General features: G+C 63.9%; 2 protein-coding genes across 13 annotated transcripts in view; both read right to left on the bottom strand.

Annotated features, from left to right (window-relative positions):
* Positions 1-395: 395 nt before the first annotated feature.
* On the bottom strand, positions 396-6,973 carry F7 (coagulation factor VII). Of its 5 annotated transcripts, none has more exons than XM_032610692.1 (9): positions 6,563-6,973; positions 5,405-5,565; positions 4,839-4,863; positions 4,651-4,764; positions 3,456-3,584; positions 3,177-3,317; positions 2,221-2,330; positions 1,587-1,710; positions 396-1,033 (listed from the first exon to the last, which is right to left on the bottom strand). In XM_032610692.1, exons 1-9 carry the CDS (start codon positions 6,630-6,632, stop codon positions 435-437), a joined length of 1,473 nt encoding a protein of 490 aa, XP_032466583.1. In that variant the 5' UTR covers positions 6,633-6,973; the 3' UTR covers positions 396-434. The 5 variants fall into 5 exon arrangements, with proteins under 5 accessions (XP_032466583.1, XP_032466580.1, XP_032466581.1 ...); XM_032610689.1 differs by having other exon boundaries at positions 2,221-2,539; positions 3,218-3,317; XM_032610690.1 differs by having other exon boundaries at positions 2,221-2,539; positions 3,218-3,317; positions 3,471-3,584.
* A 1,945-nt stretch (positions 6,974-8,918) lies between these two features.
* Positions 8,919-13,366, bottom strand: part of MCF2L (MCF.2 cell line derived transforming sequence like) — a 123,336-nt gene continuing 118,888 nt past the window's right edge. For 7 of the 8 annotated variants that reach the window (XM_032611557.1, XM_032611556.1, XM_032611558.1 and 4 more), the window contains 4 exons: positions 12,136-12,257; positions 10,766-10,878; positions 10,595-10,698; positions 8,919-10,490 (listed from right to left, as the gene is read on the bottom strand). In XM_032611557.1, the coding sequence (XP_032467448.1) occupies positions 10,405-10,490; positions 10,595-10,698; positions 10,766-10,878; positions 12,136-12,257 (425 nt within the window). In that variant the 3' untranslated portion in view covers positions 8,919-10,404. Of the gene's footprint in view, positions 10,491-10,594; positions 10,699-10,765; positions 10,879-11,688; positions 12,258-13,366 lie in introns of those variants that run through there. The other variant, XR_004346702.1, reaches the window with a different exon arrangement.

Below are 13,366 nucleotides of genomic sequence, written 5' to 3'. Positions count from 1 at the left end.
AGATGCTAACAGTTTATCTGCAATGAAGATGAAACGCTTGAGTGAGAGACGAACGTGTGGGGAAGCGGCACCGTCACCACGGGTGGACACGTCACCTGGGGTGGACACTCGCGCCCCTGCTGCTGGCCTGGCGCACCCAGCCCCCGCGTGCTCTGCCCAGTGTGCCACCTTCTGTCATTCCCCACCCCCCCGCCCCGTCTGCCTCTTTGACACTCAGTCTCTCTTTCTGTCCAGCTGCTCAGAATCTCCCTCAGGTTTCTCTCTGTCTCTCCATCCCTCAGTGTCTCTCTGTCTGTCAGTCTCCTTGTCTCCCTTTCTGTCTCTCCGTCTCTGTTTCCGCTTCCCCCTCCCCCGCCCCAAGAACCACAGGAGAATTTCCGGCTTTGGCGCGGGAAGACCGGGCACACACGGCGGCTTTATTTGCGGGGCAGGTGCTAGGGCAACAGCGGGGCCCGGACGAGGCCCCCCGAGGGTGGTGGGGAGCCCATGAGATGGCGGAGCCAGGCCGTGTACTGGGAGACCCGGGTGTAGACGCCGAAGTGGCCGGCGGCTGCGCAGCCCTCGCCCCAGCTGACGACACCCGTCAGGTACCAGGTGCCCTGGAAGTGGGTGGCGTGCGGGCCCCCGCTGTCCCCCTTGCAGGCGTCCTTGCTGCCGTCCGTGTAGCCGGCGCAGAACATGTTGTCAGTGACGACGGGGCCGCCGGGCCTCCGGCGCGACAGCTGCCGGCAGTCCTGGGTCAGGAGCCGGGGCACGTGCACGGCCATGAGCCGGAGAGCCGTGGCGCCGCGCTCCAGGAGCTGGCCCCAGCCGCTGACGGCCGAGAAGCGCACGAAGGCCAGCGTCCGCTCCGCGAAGGCCCGCTCGGGCAGGCAGAGGGGCGCCACGTGGTCGCCGAGGGCCACGGGCCGCGCCAGGCGCAGCAGGGCCAGGTCGTGGTCCGTCTTGCCCCGGACGTACTTGTCGGGAATGATGACCTGAGCCACCTGCCTCTCCTGCTCATCACCTTCGTCCTGGCTGAGGTCGTGCTCGCCTGCGGCGGGGGCGGGGGCGGAGGCGGACTGTCCACTCACTCCCCGCCTCGCCTCCCGGGCCAGTGTCTCCTGTCGGGCAGGAGGGGCCCTGCGTCCCCCGCCCCCGGCGGGCGAGCAGCCTCCTGGGGCTGCCGGGGGGTCAGCATGGGCGTGAGTCGGGGCGGATATGGCCCCGAGGTGCTGGAGGCAGGTGAGGGGGTCGGGCGCGCAGCCGTGACTGGGTGAGGAGAGGGTGCCCCGTTCCCCTGGTTCTTCCAGACGGGGCCTGGCCCTCCTGGGGTCCTTGTCGTCCCCTAAACCCACCGGGCAGCGCAGCCTTGGGTGGGGCACCCCTTCGGGGACCTTGGCGGGAGCAGCGTCACCCCAGGGCCGCATCTGGGTGGCAGCGAGGCTGAGGGGGTGGCCACAGTGGCGCTGTGGGTATGGGGTCTGCCCAGACGCTGCCACTTCTCTTTGTGGGGAAGGTCACTGGTCGTGGAAGCCCCAAATCTTAGCCCCGCGGTTGTCATTCAAGGATCGTCTCCTGGCGGAAGGAGGCGCCACGCAACCTACCCAGCACCACTGTCAGGTTCCTCCAGCTTCTGAGTCTGTCGAAACAGTGGGCTGCGGAGACCACCCAGACGGTGTCGAGCAGGGAGCCCCCGCACAGCAGCGCCCCATTCAGCTTCAGCATGGCCTGACAAGGGCACAGCAGATGCCGGAAGCTCGCGTTCCCGTCGTGGCTGCCTGGGGGTCTCCCCTTTCCCGTGCACCCCGGATGGGGGCTCCCCTTTCCCGTGCACCCCGGATGGGGGCTGCTCCCCTTTCCCGTGCACCCCGGATGGGGGCTGCTCCCCTTTCGCGTGCACCCCGGATGCTGGCTGCTCCCCTTTCCCGTGCACCCCGGATGGGGGCTCCCCTTTCCCGTGCACCCCGGATGGGGGCTGCTCCCCTTTCCCGTGCACCCCGGCTGCTGGCTGCTCCCCTTTCCCGTGCACCCCGGATGGGGGCTCCCCGTTCCCGTGCACCCCGGATGGGGGCTGCTCCCCTTTCCCGTGCACCCCGGATGGGGGCTGCTTTACAGGCCGCTTCCATCCAGCTAAGGGAGTGGAAAACGTGGACGCTGGCCAGACATGCCGGGGCTGGGCTTCTCTGTGCATGCCCGGGATTGTCACCCAATTTCGACCCAGTGCTCCTGGAGCCTTACCTGCCAGGGGCACTCCCCTTTGGGGCAGACGTGACCACCCACGATTCGGCCTTGGGGGTTGCTGTCGTTTCTTTTTTCCAGAACAGGCATTTTTCCGCACGGATATTCAACTGTGTAAAACAAATCCAGCAAGACGTGGGGATGTGTGGGGTGCTGGTGAGAAAGGCCAGGGGCTCTGCGGACGGGCGGCTGCGCCTCTGGTCCTGCCCGGGGCTGCGGCAGGCCCTTGCGGGAGCTGCCGGGGAAGCAGATGGCCCAGGGTCCTGGAGACTGGGTCCCGCGCATTTTCCAAGGGGGGAAGACGTGCGGCTTGAAGTCACTAAAGGTGTAAAGGATAAGCTGTGTAAGGTGATCGGCATCTCAGACAATCGGGCTGCTCTTCTGACCCGGCTCTAAGTTTTCCTTCCTGCTCCAGGAAAGCCCCAGGCCAGAAAAGAAAGCCTTTAGAGGCGGCAGCTGAGTTTCAGGCTTCCCAGACAAGGCTGGGTCCATCCACCTCTGGAGAGACGCAGGGCGGGGGGTGGGGTCAGCTTTGGGGGCTGCAGCCCCATCGCCTTTAGGCTGGTTTGGAGACGTTTTCCATTTTCCCAGAAGTGCTTGCCATTGAAGAGACTTGGAATCCAGAACCGTGCTGCCGTCAGTACAGACACTGGGTGTGACTGGGTGTGGTGCTGAGCGGGGAGCCGGGGTGGGCAGCGAGCGCCGCCTTCTGCACCACCCCACCCTCGCTCCGGGGCTCCGCGCCGCCCACCGTGGCCCCTCCCTGCTCTGGGGGCGGGGCGGCCGCCTCCACCCCAGCTTCCCCTCTGCCGCGAGGCGCAGAGCGCGCCGGCAGTGCCTGGTAGATGCTCAGTGATGCTATGCTTCCCCCCACCCCATCTGGTAGCGAACGGGGGGGACGTGTATCAGGACGATGAAACCACCAGCCCTAGACCTGGTCCGCGAGGACCTGTTACCTGTGGCCGTGCAGGACACCCCGTCCGCCTGGAGCGCGTACCCCTCGTGGCACCCACAGGTGCGCCCAGCCTCCGCGTCATCCCTGCAGTACTGCTCACAGCCACCGTTGTCATTCGGGCAGATCAGCTGGCTCTTCTTGTCTGAGGGCAGAGGGTATGGCCGACAGGGGCCCCGGTCAGGGCAAGCAGGCCTGGGCCAGGGGCTGCGTTCTGCACGAAGGTGGCACCCAGCTTCCGGCTCCAGGGATAGCCTGGCACCAGCCCACTCCGCAGACTGACCCAGAAGGGCACGACCTGGAGTTTGGGGCAGGGTCCCACGTCTGAGCAGCTTCGCCAGTGGGGATGCGGGGCTGGCACGCTGTGGCCTCCACAACGTCATCCCTCCCAGGCTGGGGAAAGCAGAGGCCCCTGGGGACGGTGGACGAGTCCGACTCAATCGGAGGCCTGCCCGCGAGCAGTCAGAGCCAGGAGGCTGGTCTGCAGCCGGGGCCTGGTGCCCCGGGGAGCCGCCCGGGCTGGCCGCTGGCCCCACCTGCCTCTGAAACAGGGAGCTTTGTTGTGGACACGCGCTTGGCTCGCTCTGTAAGTCCAGGGCCTGTCCTGGAGGGGAATCCACACCAGGACCGCCGAGCACCCAAGCCCCAGGTGGCCGGCGGGGACCCTCCTCCCTGGCCGCTCCCCTCCCTCTTTGACCGTGGTCCTTTGCGATGTGCTAGGTGGCATCAGAATGTCCACGGGGGGGAGGGGTCCCAGGAAGTGACTGCCCCCTCTGATGAGGTCGTCCACTTTCATTTGATCTGCCTGATAAGTGTGCTGCTTTCCTGGGGGCCTGGGGCACCTGGCATCAGCGCGAGCCCTGGAAGGGCTGGACACGGGGGTCAGCCACGTCCTTGTGCCTGAGCCGCAGGGGGACCTCACGACACCGGGGCTTGTGGGCGCGTCCCTGGCGGGTGAGTCTCTGTAAGTTCTGTCTCACATGGTCTCGGAGAACAGAACACCATCCACAGGGCTCCCGGGAAGAAGCCGCTGGGAGCTCACACCTGGCCCCTCGGCTGTTTGAACCCATATCCTTTCTGTGTGATAACTGCAACCGTGCCTGTGTCGGCCTTCAGAGCACGCTGACCTAGCAGATGACTGACGCTGAGGGTGGTCTGGGGAGCCCTGAACTGTGTGGTACTGTAATACTGGGCCTACCCTTGTAACAGCAAGTAGGGAAGGCCGAGCTTCCCCAACCACCTCGCCACGGGGATGTGTGGAGCTGACGGAGATGCAGTGATTCCCCGGCCCCCTCCGGGTGCGTCAGAATTTCCCAGTGCCGGGAGCCCAGAAGGGGACAGGGCATCACAAGTGGAAGAATTAGCACCTGAGAACCCCAGATCCGAGACTCTCAGGTTGAGGCCCTTCCAGGTCACGGAGGCCAACCTCCCCCCAGGCCGTGCTCAGCAGTCCCCCCGGGGGCCCCGGGCGTCCTCACCCGTCTCACAGTTCCGGCCCTCGAAGCCATCCAGGCAGAAGCAGAGGTAGGACTGCAGCTGGTCCTCGCAGGAGCCCCCGTTCTGACAGGGCCTGGAGGCGCACTGGTCCCCGTCTGCGGGCAAGTCAGAGTTAGGATGCCGAGAGAGGGGCTGGCGGGTAGATCACGTCGGCCGGGCACGTACTCACCGTTGTAAGAAATCCAGAACCGATTCTGAGGGAGCAAAGAGGAAGGCGCGTGACGCAGGCGTGCGCCAGAGGCAGTGCGTATGGCCCCGCGGAAGGAGCTGGCGGGCTGGGGGGCTTCTGACCTGGCCCTCGTGATGGGCTCTGAAAGCCAGACTTTCTCCTCTGGAGACGAGGGGGGTGCATCCAGGGGAAGCGAGTTTTTTCCTAATATCCACCCGCCATTGCTAAGGCCACCAGAGGTCACAGGTTTCCTCTCCCAAGTCAGGATTCCCAGGCTTTAGCTGTGCCACATCCGAGCTGTGAACGCGGACAAGACAACCCCGCTCCCTGAGGCCCCAGTTCCTCCTCAGATGCTGCATCGACTGTCCAGTCCCCCGCTGAGCGGGACAAGGTGGGAAAGGGACGCACGGGCGCTCTGCCGACCGCAGAGGCCCCGTCAGTAAAAGGGATTCCCGCGGAATCTTTTGGCCAATGAAGTAAAACTCGCAGGGTTGTCGTGAGAATCAAAGCAGGCTTCACAACCACGGGGTGGCCGCCGCACGCCCGCTGGCCCCAGGCGAGCTCACCGTCCTCTCCTCGCTCTGGAAGATCTCCCGGGCCTCCTCGAAGGAGCAGAACTCCTCCCTGCACTCGCGCTCCAGGGATCCAGGCCACAGTTCCTCCAGCAACCAGTTGGCGCGCCGGGGCCTGTGCAGGACACTGTGGGCCTGCTCCTGGGAGACAAAGACTGGAGGGCGGGCCGTGAGACGCTGGACGCCCGGGGGGGCCCACAGCCTCCCGTTCCCCCACCCCGCCCTCCACAGGAAGTGTTCCCGCCATCCCTTCCGCTAGGTAATGGGAGTCAGAGGGCTCCTGTCCACAGGCCTGGCTGAGTTTGCAATGGGAGCACTGCACAAGCTTTATGTGTCGGAGGAAGGCAACGTGCTCAGTGAGTCATCGCAACACGTTCACGCCCTTGACCTGGTCCCTTCGCTTCTAGGAGTTTATCCCAAGGAAATGCTCTGAGACCTGCAGAGACCCAGCCATCAGGAAAGCTGGAGACAAATAATCTGAAGCATAAACGATGGTGCCCTCTGATGCTTAAGAAGGTGCGATATTAAGTGGAAGAAGAAGACAAGCAGGAAGGACCACGGCGGCACCAGCTCTGCCTCTCGGACCCCAGAGTCTGGCCGTGGGATCTGAGGGACAACGTGAGCCGGACTTTATTACGGAACAGTGTCGGTGCCCGGTTCCCACCTCGGCCGCCCCTCGGGGCTGGAGAGTCACGATGACAGCTCACAGAGCCGTCCCCGTGTTACCGGCTCAGGCCTCCCAGCGTCTGCGAGGACGGGGTGCAGGGGTCACAGGCGTGGTGGCAGATCATTACGGTCTGGCATCCCCACACCGTCCCTCGCACCAGCCCCCCACCGAGAGGCCGAGAGAGCAGAGTGAGAGAGGCACCCCCGAGCCCCAGATCCTGTGCCAGGGGGTGGGGGGGGGGGTGTTGGCGGCAGGCGGGGGGCGCCCACTGTGGCCGGGGGACGCCACGGCTTCCAAAAGTCTGGAAAATAATTCCCCGAAGCCTTTCCTCCAAGTGCTGGGCGAGGCCCTGGGCACCGTTTGCCTTTCGGAAGGAGAGCAGATCAGAGCAGAGCTGCCAGCAAACGGGAGCGCCCGGCACATGGGCCGGCTTTGGGGGTCGGCTGCCCTTCCGCTGGGTGAATGGGGAAACCTCCCTCGCGTACCTGCCACCAGGGACCCCCGCAGGCCCAGCAGAAGGCAGAGGAGGGCCAGCCCCCGGAGCCGAGGAGCCATGGCGAGGCCCTGGGTCGCTTCGTCTGTTGACTTTCCAGGTGGGGAGGCGGGCAAAGTTCTCCAAGAGCCCGAGAGGATGGGGGAGGGAGGCCTCGCCTCCCAAGCACACGGGCGTGCGGTCCCCCGCCCAGTGCCTGCTGACCGGACAGACGGGCCGCCCCAGGGCACGGGCGTGGGGAGGCAGGCTCCTTGTCCGAGAGGAGACTCGGGCGTCGGGATGCGTGTCCGGTGGCGTGCGCAGCTCAAATGCGCCTCAGAAGCCTGCAGCCCGAGGACCTAGGACGGCAAGCTGGGAAACAGAACTAAAGTGCGGGTGGAGAGCCGTCCCCCGCAGTGATGGTACTGGGAAAGGGGAGCAGGTTTGGGGCGTGAATGTGAATATCTTGTCACAGGGGAGGCCTGGTTTCTCATCCGAAGGGCCCCTCTGTGAGCGCGAGGGGGAGGGGCGCGCGCCCCCCGCGGAGCCCCTGCCCCCATCTCAGCCCTGGGGCGCCCGGGTCTTGTCCCTCATGCCCTCCTGGGCCCAGGCCACCAGCTGGGGTGACCAGCTATCCTGGCCGCCAGGCACGAAAGGGTTTCTCAGGACGCTGGACTTTCCAGACTTAACTGGTACTGTCCTGGGCCCGTTGGGCTGGCGGTCACCCTGCAAGCCTCACTCAGGCGTCCAGCCTCCTCTAGAAGTCGCCTCCGCTCCATAAACGGGTGGAGGCTGGGGACACCAGCTCTGCGCATTTATCTTCAGAGGGGGAGCAGGGAGACCCAGCTGTTCCAGGCGGGTCCCCAGATGGAAGGCAGTCCTTAGAGGACATTTTACTTATCACCTCTGGAATTTCCGTTTGTCACGGTCAACAATTGTTTAGGAATTCAGTTATACAGGAATTTATTTGTGAAGGGGGGAGGGGGAGAGGAGGGGGAGGGGGAGAGGAGGGGGAGGGGAGGGACTCTCACAGCCCTTCGTGGCGCCGCCTGGGCCCAGTGGGTGCAGCAGCTCTGGAGTCAGACCACCTGGCAGGGTGCTGTCAGGGTCCGTCTCCTCCCAGCTTGGGGAGGAAGGGGCTCATTCCTTTGAGCCTCACTTTCTTTGCGGGGCAGCGGGGCTGCTCGTCCTGCCGAGAGCGTGGGGGTGCGCACTGTCCTGCGAGGGCTCCAGGAGCGCCACCTGCCGCCCCTGCCGGGTGCGGCCACTGCCCGGGGCTTCCTCCGGCCCCAGGGCTGCGCACCTTCTCAGACCGAGTGCAGCGCAGTCACTGCTCACTGACTCAGTGCTCCTTTCCAGCCGCCTGACCCAGCACCGCCCCCAGGGGCTCCAGCGACAGGAATCTATCCAGTCCCAGGCCTGGTCAGGTGTCCCAGGGCCAAGCTCCCTCCAGAGGCTCTGTGGAGGGTCCTTCCGGCCTCTTCCAGCTCCTGGGGCTCTGGTGGCCCTTGGTACCCCTGACATGCTGAGCCAGCCCTCCAGCTCCCGCCTGGTGTGTGTGTGTGTCCAAATTTCCTGCTCCTTATAAGGACATCAGTCATTGGACTAGGGGCCACCATGACCCCATCTTAACCAACTGCACCTGCAGTGACCCTATATCCAAGCCGGATCACCTTCTGGGGTGGACAGGGATCCTAGGGGGTGCTCTCAGCCCGGTGCCCCTGGCTTCCCTCGAATGGAGCTGAGCTGCACCTGTGTTTGGAGCCACGTGAGGGCATCCAGACCACAGGCCCAGTAGGGACAAGGCTCGGGGGCGAAGAAAAGACTCTGCTCCTTCTAGGGCTTCTCAGAGCATCACCGCTGAACCAGGTTTCCGCAGACAAATGACCTGCCTGGCACAGGGCATCAGCGTGAATTGGGGCAAAGCGAAGGACAGAGGCCCTCAGGTCCAGGGTGACGGGGTCCCCGCAGAGGTGGAGGGGACGCTGCAGGCCAGTGGGGACCTGGCTTCGAGGAGCCACTACGCACACTGACACTTGTGCTATTTCTCCCAGATGGCCGAGCACAGGTACAGAGTTCACCCTATCTTATTCCTGCAGGAGAAGCCCTGACAGAGGGGGAGGGGAGGGGGCTCAGGGGTCAGGAGGCCCCACTCGCCCTGGGCCCCTCCGGCGCACGCTGGCATCTGGGGGGGGGGGGGTCGTTCCAGTGAGGGCCACCCAGTTCCAGATCCTGTGCCTTTACAGAGGACGGCCGACAGCAAGAGGTGCTGATGTTTATTCAAACACCAGCCATACAATAAAGAACTCGGATTTTTAAATTTCACTTACATCAGCAGTTAAAAAAAAAAAGGAACCGTGACTGAAACATGAGGTTTTAAAGTGCTTTTATGAGGAAGAGATCACAAAAATGGTGGCCAATCCCAGGCTGGGAATGGCAGGAACGGTGCCTGAACAGTCAATCTATTCAGTAAATTATGTGAAGCATCATTTTGCAAATAACTTATACACCAGGAGAAAAGCTGCCGAGCTTGTACGCCGTCCACCACACACTCCAGAGAGGCCTGGCCCTGCACAAGGACGGGGAGCCCGTGGGCTGGGCTGCAGGGGCCTGGGGCTCGGGGGGCTGTAGAGCGACACATCGCCAGCAGCTTGGAGGCTATAAATACACCCCTCACAGTGGGGACGTATGTACACACATCGACATATATACACACATATAAAAATATCTGCCGCAATCAGACCCGGAAAGAAGCGTTTCCAAGGAACAGAATTTGTTTCTGAAACACAAAACACAGTAAAACAGAAGAGTTTTCTTTCCAGTTCTGCCTTGATTTGAATAAGATAAACTCTGCTGTGCTCAGGACAGCTCCACACAGGACATGCCAGGCCGGGGTGGGGAGGGGGGGCGCGGGGCGGGAGCTCAGGTTTTCCCTGGGCTCCTGTGACAGCATCGGTTCAGGTGACACCTGCAAAAACTGCATCTTTACACAGTCTTTAAAAACAATAAAAATACCCTAATTCAGTGAAGTGTTAAAAAATCGAGTCCCCCGTGTTTTTTCTGTAGAAAAGAAGGTTAATACTTTAAATTATAGTTCACATTTTCCCTTGAAAATTAACCTACACAGGTGAAGGAATTTCCTTGGTTTCTAACTGCCTGTGTTTGTAGAAACGCTGCCTGATTCTACCGAGGGGTGTCCTTCCACTCACCTGTGACCAGGTGGGCTGTTTCCACGAGAGCGTGTCCCCCAAATCACTCAGCGCCATGTAAACCCCAGTAACAAAAAATAGTTTTGTATCAAATACAGTATGAAATTGTCATTTCACGTAAACACAGTGATTCTTGGTAAAGATCAGAGGCCAAAGTATCACCAAAAAGATGGCCGTAGAATTAATCCTTGCTTTAAAAAAAAAATGTGTATAAGACAAACTAGCCTCCTGCCCCCGCACCAAGCCGCTGGGTCAGTGAATCGGTCACTTCTTTTGGAAGCAGCTCCACAGAACGCGTGTTCCTGCAGAAAGCACCGGACCAGAAACGTCAGAAACCAAAGGGGAACGGCTGCGGCCGAGGCCGAAGGGGAGTCCCCGGGAGCCCTTCTGCACCGGAGGCCTGTCGTCTGCAGCCCCGTCCGTCCGACTCCCCGAGGAAGCCGCGGTGCCGCGCTCTTCCTGCGCCCTGGGACGCGCGCGCGGTCCCGGCGCCGAGGCCGCAGGGCGGACTCTTCCCGAACCTTCGTCTGGGGCCGCGGCGGCGCCGGGGTTCCGTGGGCGGTTCTGTGGGCGCCGGCTCCTCCCCACGCCGCGCCGGCCCGAGCAGAGGCCAGCTCCCAGGGCCGCAGGCGGGGTGGCCGCGGCGCTACCCCTGCAGGTCCGCGAGGGCGGCCGCGCAGCTCTCGCTGCAGCTGGACGAGGCGCTCAGCAGGGCGGACCCCGCGCTGGACTCTGCGGACAAGCAGGCGAGCGGCTGCCGCGCGTCCTGGCCCCGCCCCGGCCCCGCCCCCGGCCCCGCCTTCGCCGCAGTGCCTGGGCTGCTCGGCGGCCCGTACCTGGGCTGCTCAGGCAACCGGGGGCGCCGCGCTGGCCGAGGAGCGCGGACAGGTTGCGGGCTGGCAGCCAGCCCTCGCCGCCGGAGCTCACGTTCCGCACGAACCTGCAAAGGGCGCGGTCAGGGTGCGGCAGCGCGCGCGGGCTGCGCGGGGGCGCGCGGGCGGTCTTACCAGAGGCCCTCGTCGCCCTCCTGCACCAGCTCCACCTCGTCCCCGCTCCTCAGGACCAGCGCGTCGGGGCCCCCCTTCTCGTCCAGCCCCGTGACGGTGTACTTCCCGGGGACCTGGGGAGGGGACGGCAGGGCGCATGGCACACGTGGCACGCAGCTGCCGGTGCCCAGCGTCCAGCGTCCCGGGAAGGACGAGAGCCTTGCCGTTCGCAGAGCTTCCGGTGGGACTACGGCCTTACATTGGGAAGGTCTCCTCGTCCAGGGAGACGCTCGGTCTCACGTGGCGACCACTAAACCTGACCAGCCTGTGCGGTGCCCTTGGCTGTGCCCCAGTGCTCACACCACACCCGGCTCCTGCGGTCGCAGGGCCTTTGCACCTGCTGTTGCCTCTTCCTGGGTCACGCCTCTGCTCTCAGGGCACACGCTCTGCCTTTTACTAGTCTTTCACCCCAGGAGAGGGGGCATTCTTGTCCACCTTGTCCCCTGTTTGCCTTCAGTGCCTGACACAGCAGGTGCTCAGCACACCTGTGGACGGAGCTGCTGCGCGACGCGGACTCTGAGAAGGGGAGGCCATTATGCTGGATTGTGGGGCTGCGGCCTCACGAGCAGCGAGACGCATGACCGGGAGCCCCTGAACTGTGCAGGGGTCACGCGCCACCAGGCTTGGGAGCACGGAAAGCCAGGCCAGTGTCCGTTACCCTCACGGGAGCAGCTGCACCCTCTGGACACCCTGCGCAGCACCTGGCACCCTCCTGCTGCACCGCGAGCGGAATGCCGCCAGCAGGTCTGCCCGCCCGCCTCCCCGCCCGCCTAGGCTCCCCCACTGGCCCCGCAACGCCCTGGCCGGCTCTTCTCACCCTCAGGCCTCCTCGGGAAAGGCTGCCCTGGCCACCCGAGACTCTCCCTGCGCTCTCCTCCAGTTACCTGTGTCTACCCCTCCAGCTCTGGGGTGCTTTGCTCGCTGCGATAAACCAGGTGTGGACCAGGGCAGCACCGAGCGGGCAGCAAGTAACTGTTGCTACCGTCCTGACTCTGATGACTTAACATGTGAATAGTTTCCTCTGCTGCTCGCGCTAAAACGGGACTTTGTTTAGGAAGCAAATCCGTACCTCAGACAGTGCGATTCTCTGAAACAGATGGCGGTACACACGCAGCTTTAAGAAAGCTCCTCTGAGGGGCAGGTCAGAGGTGTGCGCTGTCCGCCGTGAGGTGGTCTGGTGAGAACTACAGGAGGGCGGGCACGCAGCCATGGGGCCCTGGCACCTGAAGGTCCCTCCCTAAGCCCTAGGAGGCACGGCCCCCTGAGCTGCACTGCTGGCTCCCTGCCCCCGGGACCAGCAGTGCCGCGGATGAGGTGGGAGCCAAGGTTACCAGCTTCCTGAGGCCTGCTCTCCCTTCCTCCTCTGCGTCCGAGGAGTTGACCGGCTCCTCGGCACTGGACCAGCCGTCGTTGTCCTCAGGAGCCTCTGGCGGGTTAGACGTTTTGCTCCAACCTAGAGAGGACCAGGCCCCAGTGAGGACCCCCTCAAGGTCGAGGGCGGCCTGTGCACGTCCCCGCCACCCACACGTATCGGCTGGGGGAGCCTGCCCTTCCCGGCGGTGCGTAAAGGCGGGCCGGACACCCGCAGGTTTCCGCTTCAACCGTGCAAGCTGCCCAGGGGGCCTGGGCCACAACACCTGCTTCCTCAGCCGGAAACGAACCCCAGCCTCCACCCGCGCCGAGGCAAACGACGAGGGAAAGGCATTTTTAATCAACACCTGCAACTCTCAACACCCATCGGCCGGCCGGGAGAACAGCTCTTCACGATGCTGGGTGCTAGGAGCGCCCAGGCCAGGGAGGGGGCCACCCTGTGCGGGTCACGGGCAGGGAAGAAACTTCCTCCGGGTGTTATAAACTACGTAAACATTCCTTCTACTGCCCTGTGTCCCCAAAGAGCAGCCGCTGCATTTCCCATTGGGGGAGAGCGCAGGTGCACTGTGGAGAAATACAGCAAGTGCCATGAGCGAAGCGGGAGGCCGAAGCCACACGCTTGTGGCTCTGGACCCCAGCCGCCGCTCCGTGTGAAGTGGCGTTTCGACAAGAGGGGAGCGGATCCAGAACCAGTTCCCAGTTCCATCCGGTGTGGCCGAAGCACACCTTCTCCTGGGAGAGAGGGAGTGAGGGAACCACGTGGGCAAGGGCAGAGTGCATGCCTGCATGTCCCCCCACCCCTTGCAGTCAGGGTGCAGACAGAGGGGCAGCTGTCCCAAGGCCGACACTTTGAAGGCTGGCAGTGACAAGCTTGTGTTAAAGCGGTGTCAGGGAGCTGCCTCTGTCTTCACAGAAAAGGGAGCTGGGACCCAGAGATCCCCCCCAGCCCGCAGAGCACTGAGCCCCTGCTCCAGGCCAGGCCCGGCGCCCAGAGACCCTCTGGCCCTGCCTCTCCAGCCGGGCAGGGGTGGCGAGCACGACCCTTGGCCCCCGGCGGCTGGCGTCCATGCAGGAAGCGGGAAGCGGGGACTGTGGGTTGCCAGCCATTAACCACGCTCGCCACCTGCTTCGGCACGTCCGTAGCCGCCCAGGGCGGGAAGCTCAGATGGACGCCGGGTGGGGGTCACCAGG

The sequence above is a fragment of the Phocoena sinus genome, chromosome 18 (genome assembly GCF_008692025.1).
Source record: "Phocoena sinus isolate mPhoSin1 chromosome 18, mPhoSin1.pri, whole genome shotgun sequence".
In the NCBI taxonomy this organism is placed as follows: Eukaryota; Metazoa; Chordata; class Mammalia; order Artiodactyla; family Phocoenidae; genus Phocoena; species Phocoena sinus.
Note: the sequence above shows the minus strand (reverse complement) of the source record. Positions and strands in the feature narration are given on the sequence as shown.

Excerpts from the sequence above, each read along its gene's own strand:
- F7 (XM_032610689.1), bottom strand. The coding sequence starts at position 6,632 with ATGGCTCCTCGGCTCCGGGGGCTGGCCCTCCTCTGCCTTCTGCTGGGC. Across the intron at positions 4,765-4,838 it reads GTTCTGGATTTCTTACAACG|ACGGGGACCAGTGCGCCTCC; the intron begins GTGAGTACGTGC and ends ACTTGCCCGCAG. Across the intron at positions 2,540-3,217 it reads ACCTGTGGGTGCCACGAGGG|TGACTTCAAGCCGCACGTCT; the intron begins GTACGCGCTCCA and ends TTACACCTTTAG.